The sequence below is a fragment of the Periophthalmus magnuspinnatus genome, chromosome 23 (genome assembly GCF_009829125.3).
Source record: "Periophthalmus magnuspinnatus isolate fPerMag1 chromosome 23, fPerMag1.2.pri, whole genome shotgun sequence".
NCBI classification, from domain to species: Eukaryota; Metazoa; Chordata; class Actinopteri; order Gobiiformes; family Gobiidae; genus Periophthalmus; species Periophthalmus magnuspinnatus.
Window position 1 is genome coordinate 16,449,537 of NC_047148.1, and position 10,073 is coordinate 16,459,609.

Genomic DNA, 10,073 nt, shown 5'->3' on the forward strand with positions numbered 1-10,073 from the left:
ATACAGATGTTTTATTGAAAAAACTAAAAATAATAATTGAAAAACATGTTCTTACTGTCTTATCTTTCCACAGATTTGGCCTGTAACTTGGCCTTGTGGCGTCACCTTCTTGACTCTAGAGATATAGATATTCAGGTCCCTTCACCAGCAAAGTTACGCAGTGCACCTTTAAAATAAAAAAGTAGTCGCCTTTTTGGAACTTGGAAAAACAAAACATAAGAGAAGGTGTAGTCATTTCAGTCATCTAGAAGTACCAGTGTTACTCTATAGTTTCCATTTGTAGTGTGTAGTGTGAGCAGGTGTGGAGGATGCTTCCCAGGGTGAGTGAGACAGAGCCGTTTGTGAGGCAGGCCGTGGTTTATTCAGGTGGCAGCCGCTTTAGGACACTTCCACACGGCCACAAACAGAAACTAATGCACTGGCTCTGTATCATCTGCACCTGAGTCAGCCTGGTTAACTATACCTACTCTAAGTGCAATAGCTCCATATTTTGAATCCACTCAAAGGGTTAATTAAGCTAAAATGGTGTAAACTAATGAGACCAGATGTTAAATAAAGTTGATGGGGAGATGTAGGTGTTTTTAAAGGATGAAGATAAATAATATGAGTCAAGGAAGAGGATGTGGTGACAAGTCATTTGTGAAGCATTTGCAAAACCTGCAACACCTTTCTATAGAAATGAAGGTGCATCTGCAGAGCTTCGTACTGTTAAGATACTGTCTAGAGTTTTGAAGACGTGGAATGCATTGGGCTGAAACAAGAGCCGAGTATAGACCCTCCATGCACACTTTCAGAAGACGGAGAGGGAAAACATTCATGTGGCAGCTTTAAAGGTGCACTCATTTGGTGTGGCTTTGCTTGCATTCATCACTACAAGATTTTACGCTGTGGTTTGATGGTTCGGGCGTAGGTGTCATGACATCTGACATAAATAGATACTCCAGGCAGATATGTATACTTATCAGTAGAGTATGGACATACTGAGTCTGCATTTACATAGGACATAATGCACAAGACACCTTATAACTTTGAATGAATTTACTTTACTAACAGGTGGTAATGTGAGTTCCCATCTCTGCTGCAGCGGGAGTCAACCATACCAATCTGAACCACAGAAAGTGTTATGAGATGTGAGCAGAGATATAACCTCATGCGGTCTAAAGCAGTCGGAGCCAAGTGTATCTTGAAAACATCAGTCTTCAAGTCAGGCATAAAGTGCAAAGTGTTACTGAGGTGAAATATTCAATTATGGGCCAAAAGAAAAAACAAACACAAGATGATACAGAACACACTCGGTGCATCTCTAGAGTGAGCTGCATGTTTCTATGTTAATACATACATACATTGCTCATTCAAAATTCTAAAGGTTGAAGTCAGTCTAATAACTCTGATCCAAACGAAAAATTGAATCTGTCAACTGGACAAAAGTTTTAGAGTGAAGATGTTTCGCCGCTTACCCAAGCGGCTTCTTCACTTTAATTCAGAAGTTTATTAAGGAAACAATCACTGTGTGTGTATTAGGTATGATGTAATTATAAGAAGTGCAAAATACATAATCCTTCCAAACTAAAGTTTCTGTTTGCAAGTGAACCACAAGTGTCACCCACACATGCATTCGAGTGCTAAAACACCCTTCATTCCCACTGAGACCTGCTCCAACCCACAGGTGCCTCTCTGCTACACCTCTAACTATAAGGATACTGTCCAAAACAGCAAGCAGGTGCATCTTATCTTTAAAGGAGTAACTTATAATATCAATAAACCAGAATTCTTCAGTGTGTGAGGTAAAATAAAATGCATTTTTATAGGCCTACCAATCTTTAGTTTATAATGAAAGAATTTAGACAGGGGAAACCAAAGACTTGAACTCGTAACATTTTAAAGCAGCAACAGAACAGTTGAAATGTATTATTAGTGAATGTATTATACAATTGTTGAAATAGTTTTACTTTTCTCACATTATTTCAGCCCATACTGGTAGAAGTGAAGATAAATACACTGTTGCCAACAGTTGCCGGAGAATAATTATTTATTATTAACTAGTGTACTGAATGCTCAAGAGCAACTAAAGGACCCAGCCGTGCACGTGGACCTGAGCAAATATTGTAAAACAGAGTGAAATGATTGAACAAGGCAGTTTGTTGTATTGTGCATAACAAATACAGACATAACTATATATTGTAATTTACCCCTTTTGAAGTTTATTTATGCTGGAGGAAAGCTATATGCAAAGGTGTCAGTCATGGCTACTGTCGCGCAGATTTCAGTGTACTCATGGTAGACACTCTGGCCCCAAAGCTAAGTAGATCACTCAAAACGGGAAGTGGTTTAGAGGCACTGGTTTAGGTACTGTGATGTTATTGTTGATGAGAGGGAGACTTGTCTATAGCAGCAGTCTTGCCCGTATTATGATGAGATTCAGTCTCTATTATTGTTGTAGGAACAGAAGATAATTTATAAACAAAACTATAATGAACTTTTCTCAAGTTCCAGTATAACGATCACTTCTGTCACACATACTGACATTGAACCATATATATATATATATATATATATATATATATATATATATATATATATATATATATATATATATATATATAATCAAGAGATAACCATTCTCAGCAGCTCAGCTATTAGGGCCTAATATATCAGGATGAGTCATTTCTTGTCTGCTTTGGTAAAACTGCAGGTTTTTCCTCTCCTGGCATGTGAAGAATTGTGAATTAAAAACATGAAATATAAAGGTACAAACAACACATTTTTGTTTCAACAATTAGGAACCCAGGGGGACTACACATGCCCAGACATAGCATGAGCCTTACTGCACCTGACCACCTGACCACCTCATGTATTTAGGACAGATTATCGGGAATGCAAAGCTTGTACCCCATGCAGCCCTCTTCTTGTCAAAACAAAACACTTCAACACAGCACTACCGCATATATTCTGAACATCCTGTGAGTATCTGGCTTCCTGTATAAGTGAGTGTGAGTCTTGGCTCCGCCCATCTTCCCTGTGAGTGGTTCAAAAGCCCCGAGTACCGAGAGGCAGACGGAGCACAGGTGAAGCAGAGACACAGAAACATGCTGCTACTCTGGACTGTGATGCTGTCAGCCAGGGCCGGGGCCCAGAGCGGGGAGCCAGACTCAAGCATGGGTGAGAACAAATTCAGTCATCTATATTATTGAAACATCAACAAAATGAGTTAACTGAGTTGTAACCATATCCTTGTCTGGGTTATATAAGCCTATAAAATATTTTAAAACATATCAGCACACACAAGTTTAGAGATGTTCTCCTGCTAAGCCTGTTGTTTGTGTCCAGTGCCCACAGTGTACTGCTGGTCCCACATCAGTCTGTTTGAAGGGAGTAATATAACCTGTCAGCTCGTCCCCAGCGGCTTAAATTTGGATGATGAGGATGAGGATGACGAGATTGAGAATATAACTGCTTGGTAAAAACTATTCTATAATACTGTGAAAAATATCACACCATTGTAATGGTGCAGAAAAATGCAAAAAGAAAAGATCATTTGGAGGCTGGTCAATGTGTGAATGTCATAGTTGTCCACCCTCTTTTCTTAAATTATTAAAACAATTGTATTTCACTTGCCTGGCCAGCCAGAACCAGACCCTTTGAATGTAGAAGGGAATGGCTGGCTAGGCCAAGGGAAGTATTTCACAAAATTACTCATTGCACGTTGAAAACATATATTGCCATATCAGGATATCTGTAAGCTATGAATTACATAATGGTATTGCATCATTATGTGTATCCTGCACTATCCGGCCCTACAGTTTGTAGTACGGTTGCATGTTTTGTCTAATCTATGTTTATTTTGTTGTTATAGTTGTTGTAAGTTGGACACCGTAAAAAAGTGTGTGGGAGAATTTGGAGAGACTGTGAGCTCCAAAGACCTGAATCCTATTTCCCCCATCACTCTGACAGCTCAGTCGAAACAAGGCCACCGCATTAAAACAGAACTTGACCTCAGAAAAATAAGTGAGATATTTTCCATTTCAACACTTGATTTAACACTTTATTTTATATGCTTTGTCACTGAAGTGTTCTCTACTTTTCTGAAGTCAAACCAAAAAGTCCACAGGTGTATAACCTGACCCTGAACCAGGACCAAGTTCTTTTTTATGTCCAAATCCCATATCAGCGTGACTACCTGACAGTGGAGAACCAGCGCTTTCAGATTCAGCTCTGGAGTGAAAAGACCAACCTGGTACTAGCTTCATCTTATCATGTTCACAAGTATATAGTATTTAAAAAAAAAAACCCCAAAAAAAACCCAAAAAAACCCCAACATTATAATATTTAACTGTTTTGGTGCATCCTAGACTAAGAACATGTCATCGGCCACAATGAGTATCGGCTTGAACCACCTGACCAGTGGCACTCTGTATCATGCAAAAGTGCGGGCTGTACCATGGGTTTACTTTGAGGGCACATGGAGCGACTGGAGCCAAGCCGTCACCTTCACAACACCCAAATCAGGTATGAACAAGCTTGAACATTTAACTCTCTGGAGACTGAGATCTGTTTAATCTGTTTCTGATCTTTACATTAGGTGATACTTCAGAAAAACCTTATGTCCATATGTGGAGCATTATTCCTGCTTTTATAGTGGTAGTGAGTGGAGTGTTCATGTGGAAAAATAAGTAAGTTTGATGAGCATTTTCTCTCAAAATCTATAAATATTGTTATTTTAAAATATAAAGTAGTACTTTGTAATAGTGTACCCACAAATGTCCAGTTAAATATTTGTATTTGTCTGTTTTGTATTTAGGACTGGGCAATACTATGTGAATAATAATAATAATTTTTTCCCCCACATATTGCTGGATCATGACTTTATTTTATGTTATCGTATTAAAACAAATAAATTGCTGAACTTTGAATGTTACTGAGGATTAGCTATAGCCTCTTAATTAAAAAGTCTAAATCTGATCAATGATTATTCAAATTTGATTAATTGCACAGCCGTTTTTATATTTTTCATGTGTTTTTTTCTTTTCTTTCTACAGAATACTGACTTACATGTGGCCAAGCATACCACATCCAAAAACAACTTTTGTGCAAATATCTACATATTTGCCAAATAATGTGCGTATTTTACATGCAAACCAAAGATTACATTATAAAGGTAACGTAACATAACATAATATGCTGCCTTATACAGGGCCTTTTACTGAATTACAACCCCGAGGAGTTCAGTTCCCTAAAAGTCCACTCCAGCATGATCCCGCCAACTGAACCGTCCTGCCAAGTGACAGAGCCTATGCTACCTGCTGCTGGGACAGAGGGGAGCCCGTCCTGTCCCACCCCGAGCACAGACGCGTCCCTGAGCAGCAGCAGTGTCCAGACAGAGGAGCTGGAGCTGCTGAGCCAGAGCAGCTCAGAGGGAGAGCCTGACGTCCCAACAGAGGGTCTGCCCGTTCAGAACACAGTCCAACATGTAGAGGCACCGGAGACTCCCCCAATGCAGCACAATAACATACAACATGAAAGGGACGATTCCTATGTCACCATGTCCAGTTTCTACCAGATTAAAACAGCTGAGACAGATAACAAGACAGTCGGCATAAACCGGAGTGCAACTTGATCTCACACACGCACACACACACTCACACCCACTCACACACACACAAGTCACACAGCAGTCATATCTTGGGGGAACTTTAAAATAAATTTGCATCACAACAGAAATCTTTACTTTTTTTTTTTACAGACCAATGGTCTGGTAAACATCTATGATTTTTATGTACAGTACAACACACACTCAGGTTTTTTCATTGACTGAGGAAGCAATCAATGGAAACCTAATTTTTTCTCCAATCATACTGAGCTGCTCCATATCTGAACTTCTGTTGAGTACTTCCATTTGTTTTGTAAAAAAAACTGTTTATCTGTTCTTGATCTGACACCACATCACTGTCTGTGGCTGAAGAAAGGAAGGTAATGCTTCACCAAGCTGCTTTAACTCACACAACCACCACCTCAGAACTACTAATAATGAAAAATATGCAATATACTTTGTAGCACATGCTTTATTTACTTATAAGTATTTATATGTAAGATGTTTTGTTGTCATTGTACACAGTGATGGCAAGGGTTTTATAATGATGATTTAAAAACAATATTGTAAGAACTTTAAAATAAAGTACACTGAAAATGTATATTTTCTTTCGTGAAAAAGTGGAAAACAAAGACATCAAGCTAAATCAGTGCTTTTTGACCTTATGTTTTTTATACAGTATCATTATACAGCATATTTGTCTCACATTGACTGTACAGATGAATGAGCATAAGACATCTTAGTAAATGCTATCACATTATTTGATGGTTGACTTAAGGGGGGTTGACTTACATATCTAAGAGACTTTGGTAAACCAAGCTGAGACCTTAACTGAAGAGGTGCACTTCTTTTATTTAATTCCACATACAATGATCTTGGTCTACATACTAGACATTATTGTAATAAAGTATTCTTTAATCCTATGTACACTGGACGTACGCTGTATGTAGGTAATTGCTTTCACCATTGTTTGCAGCAGTGCAAGTGTCTGTGTAACCCCTAAACCAACTTTTCAAATGTGACAGAAGTAACAGATAAACTAAGCTACGTAAAATATTTTTCATGAATTTAACAAAATACTACATACTTACAGGCAAAGGTGATATATATATATATATGATATAATATAATATAATATAATATAATATATTGAACAGACATCTGCTGTAGTTTCACTTTTGTGTTGACATGTTTCTTGACACTGATGAATTCAAAGTCTCCAGGCGTTTTTCATCATGAGGATGAAGTAGACATCACGGTCAATGGAGGCACTCACCCCAGAGTAGTAACTGATGAACTCATCTTTGGTCACCTGCATCAAAACAAAGCAGTTTAAAACAGTTTGATCAATTTCACAAAAAAAAAAATAATTCAGTCAAGAGATGATTTTTGATGATCATTTTTGAAACGGTTGTGATGTTATCAGATCAAGACTGTCACCAAAGTTTCAGTGGTAAAAGATCAAACAACAATCTATTGCTAAAGGAAATATACATTTTGTACCATAAGAAAAAGAAAGAGGTTAAAACAAGTCCCAAGCCATCTACTTGATTGTGCTCAAATCCGCCCCCTCAAGCAACTTCCTACTAAGACGAGTTTGTTTACCGTACTGTGTTGCTAAGTCAAATTTTCCAGGCATTTTTCATCATCACAATAAAGTAGACATCTGTATCAATGGATGCACTCACACCAGCATAATAATTCATAAACTCTTCTTGGGTTACCTTCATGACAAATACAAAGTTAGAGTAGTGACAAATAATTAACATGTTAACAGTGTTTGAATGACTATCTGCAAATATTTCAAATCCAACAGACAACAGACATCCCAGAAACCATTTGAGTATTTGCTGACTACATATAAACTCTCCTGATGTGGTTATCACTGTTGCCTTTGGATGTTAATAATCAAATCTCGCACCTTTCCGTCCTTCTCATAAGGGGAGTCAAAGCTGTCCAAAAACGTCCGGAAAACCTGATCCTCAGTCCATTCCCCATTCTGATATTTGGGGTGATACTTGGCATTGTAAACACCTCTGAGGTCCTCTACTGTGATCACTCCATCTCCAGTCTTATCGAGCTTCCGAAACGCTTCCATTACCACTTGTTTTCTGGCCTTTGACATTGGTGGCTGTGGGAAAAACAACAAAGAGAAACTATAACATTTAGTTTGTGAGGCCACTGAGTTTTACTATCTACCATAGGCTATTTACCCTGAGAGTAATGAGAAATTCATCAAAGTCTATGGACCCACTGCCATCTCTGTCAAACTGCTGAAAAAGAGCTGTGGCCTCCTCTTTTTCCATTAAGATCCCGTAGTCATTTAGGCCTTTCACAAACTCTTTGAAGTCCAGGCTGCGGTTGTTGTTGTCATCCATTATTTTGAAGGTTCTGGCGCATACAAGAAGCCCAGTTTAGCCGAGCAAGATGTCCCTTTACTGACAATGAATGCTGCAGTTTCCCAAGCTGTGCTTATACAAATCACTGTGTGAGTAATTGGTGGTGGGCAAACATGTTGCTTTGAGTCCACAGTGTATTCTCCAGCGCCTTCCTAGGCCTGGTTTATCGGGATTTGTGTCATCTTACATCTGATTTAATCCACTGCCAGTTTAAAGCAGACACTTATAGCAGTAAACCTATTCAGAGATGCATTAAACATGAAGCAGTGATGAAAACAATGAAAAAATCCTGCAGCTGATGAGACAAGCGCCTAGTCATACTCACAGCTTCATAACTGAGGAGAACAACAACTCACACCCCCCTTGGGCGTTTGATAATTCTATTTGTACATTATTTTAACAAAAAATGTAAATATTTCACCATAGTTTCTTCAATCTTATTCTGTCTGAGATCTATACATCCAACAGGGGGGAATATGTCCACAAAAGCCTAATATACAGTGCTGAAATGTAAGCATTATGTATAATTAAATACTTACCTGCCAAGACCTTTGATACCAGAGGAGCCCCTTGTAAGACACTGTAACCTCAGTCGCTCTACGGGGTCAGAGCACATGGCCAGCTGCTTTTTGGCGTTTATAGCCATCTCATGATCATGTCTGGAGGTCCCTGCCATATTCAAGAAAGTCTATAATCTGTGTAAATTAAGTAAAAATATGAGGGTGACAGACACAACTCAAAAGGTCAAACACATTAACTTATTTATAGGACAGGCCTACTGCATTTTAATTCAATTTATTTAATTGTTTACATTAATATATCATAAAATTAGTATTAGCCTACAGGTTATGTACTAAATAAAACGGATCTGGATCTAGATAAATATATGATCATAAACAGACATAGCTCCTGTAGCTAACATGTCCCTCCACATCACAAAACAAAGTTAGCTTATCTCAAATACTCTGTAGTTGTGGGGGAACATAAACAACTTTGCTAAATATAAGTTGGATAGCAAGAAGTGAGGTAATTATGCTCTTGGCTGAGGGAGAACTTTTTAGATTCAATAAAAGGAAGTAGAAAATAGATCCAGTAAAGCCTGTACTAGGGTCCTGGATAACGTTGGCTCAAGCATACAGTAGCCCCGCAAAGCTTTGTTTTTTTGTTTTTTTTTTTCAAAGCTAACGTACATACACATTTATACATACACCAAAGCGTACCAGTTTGTCAGATCGTGCGGAAGACTGGTCTTCTGAGTCGAGATATGCAGCGTAGGTTTAGGTGATGTTTTGCTGCGCTTGGCCTCAACCCCACGCGGTTACCATGGAGACGCAGTGTGTCATTTATTCTTGTCATAAACAACAGCGATCATTTTATGACCAAGGCGGGTCCTGATACCCAAATACTGGGGTTTACTTTAGACCTATATTCACAAAGAATTTGTCTCAGGGTTAATGTCCCCTAAGACAAACAACTCTGAGTTTACTTAGTAAACCTTTAGGTTAGTATAGAGCACAAGACTTTATCAATGGATCCCAGAAAAGAGGGTAGGCCATGTTAACCAGAGAGAGAGGAGTAGTGACTGTGTGTCAAGTTTAATGGAAAAGAAATGTGGAGGAGCACATTGTTTAATCATAATTTTGCTGCAGCCTACTTAGATAAAAACACTGAACTGAACTGAAAAAAAGGGAAAAAAAGGTTAAAATGACCATTTTAATATCTGATTTCAAAATTGTAATTAAAGCAGCTAATAATAATAATAATTATTATTATTATTATTTTTATTTTACTAATCTAAGATGTTGAGAGCTGTGTGGTTTGAGTTTTTAAATGTATCCTACATAAATCAAAATTGAAAAGTGTACATTAATTAAGTTGAATAAAGTATGATCCATGAATGAATGATGAATGAATGATTTCCAACACACTTTAGTGCAGAAGGTGATGAAAGATCAGGCTGACCTCCTGCTGGTGCCCAGAGTCAGGACTAAACATGGGGAACCAGCATTTAAGTTTTATGCAGCTAAAACACAGAGCACACTAACATGTGTGAAACTGACCTGAAGACGACCTAAGAATGTATTTTT

The 10,073-nt window shown here is 38.1% G+C and overlaps 2 protein-coding genes across 3 annotated transcripts; one reads left to right on the forward strand and one right to left on the reverse strand.

Annotated features, from left to right (window-relative positions):
• Positions 1-2,740: 2,740 nt before the first annotated feature.
• Positions 2,741-6,187, forward strand: il7r (interleukin 7 receptor). The gene is made up of 8 exons (XM_033989028.2): positions 2,741-3,159; positions 3,328-3,457; positions 3,854-4,005; positions 4,089-4,234; positions 4,350-4,506; positions 4,580-4,670; positions 5,037-5,115; positions 5,192-6,187. The coding sequence occupies exons 1-8, from the start codon at positions 3,087-3,089 to the stop codon at positions 5,612-5,614; spliced, it is 1,251 nt and encodes a 416-aa protein (XP_033844919.1). The 5' UTR covers positions 2,741-3,086; the 3' UTR covers positions 5,615-6,187.
• A 555-nt stretch (positions 6,188-6,742) lies between these two features.
• capslb (calcyphosine-like b) lies at positions 6,743-9,235 on the reverse strand. 2 transcript variants are annotated; one of them, XM_033990107.2, is made up of 6 exons: positions 9,207-9,235; positions 8,526-8,681; positions 7,801-7,978; positions 7,509-7,718; positions 7,193-7,311; positions 6,768-6,899 (listed from the first exon to the last, which is right to left on the reverse strand). In XM_033990107.2, exons 2-5 carry the CDS (start codon positions 8,660-8,662, stop codon positions 7,210-7,212), a joined length of 627 nt encoding a protein of 208 aa, XP_033845998.1. In that variant the 5' UTR covers positions 8,663-8,681; positions 9,207-9,235; the 3' UTR covers positions 6,768-6,899; positions 7,193-7,209. The 2 variants fall into 2 exon arrangements, with proteins under 2 accessions (XP_033845999.1, XP_033845998.1); XM_033990108.2 differs by lacking the exon at positions 7,193-7,311 and having other exon boundaries at positions 6,743-6,899; positions 9,207-9,230.
• Between the last annotated feature and the right edge of the window lie 838 nt (positions 9,236-10,073).

Coding starts and splice junctions, on each gene's coding strand:
- il7r (XM_033989028.2), top strand. CDS start 3,087: ATGCTGCTACTCTGGACTGTGATGCTGTCAGCCAGGGCCGGGGCCCAG. Junction 3,458..3,853: donor ATTGAGAATATAACTGCTTG/GTAAAAACTATT, acceptor TTGTTGTTATAG/TTGTTGTAAGTTGGACACCG. Junction 4,235..4,349: donor GGAGTGAAAAGACCAACCTG/GTACTAGCTTCA, acceptor GGTGCATCCTAG/ACTAAGAACATGTCATCGGC.
- capslb (XM_033990108.2), bottom strand. CDS start 8,662: ATGGCAGGGACCTCCAGACATGATCATGAGATGGCTATAAACGCCAAA. Junction 7,719..7,800: donor AATTTCTCATTACTCTCAGG/GTAAATAGCCTA, acceptor TTTTTCCCACAG/CCACCAATGTCAAAGGCCAG. Junction 6,900..7,508: donor CTTATGAGAAGGACGGAAAG/GTGCGAGATTTG, acceptor GTTTTGATGCAG/GTGACCAAAGATGAGTTCAT.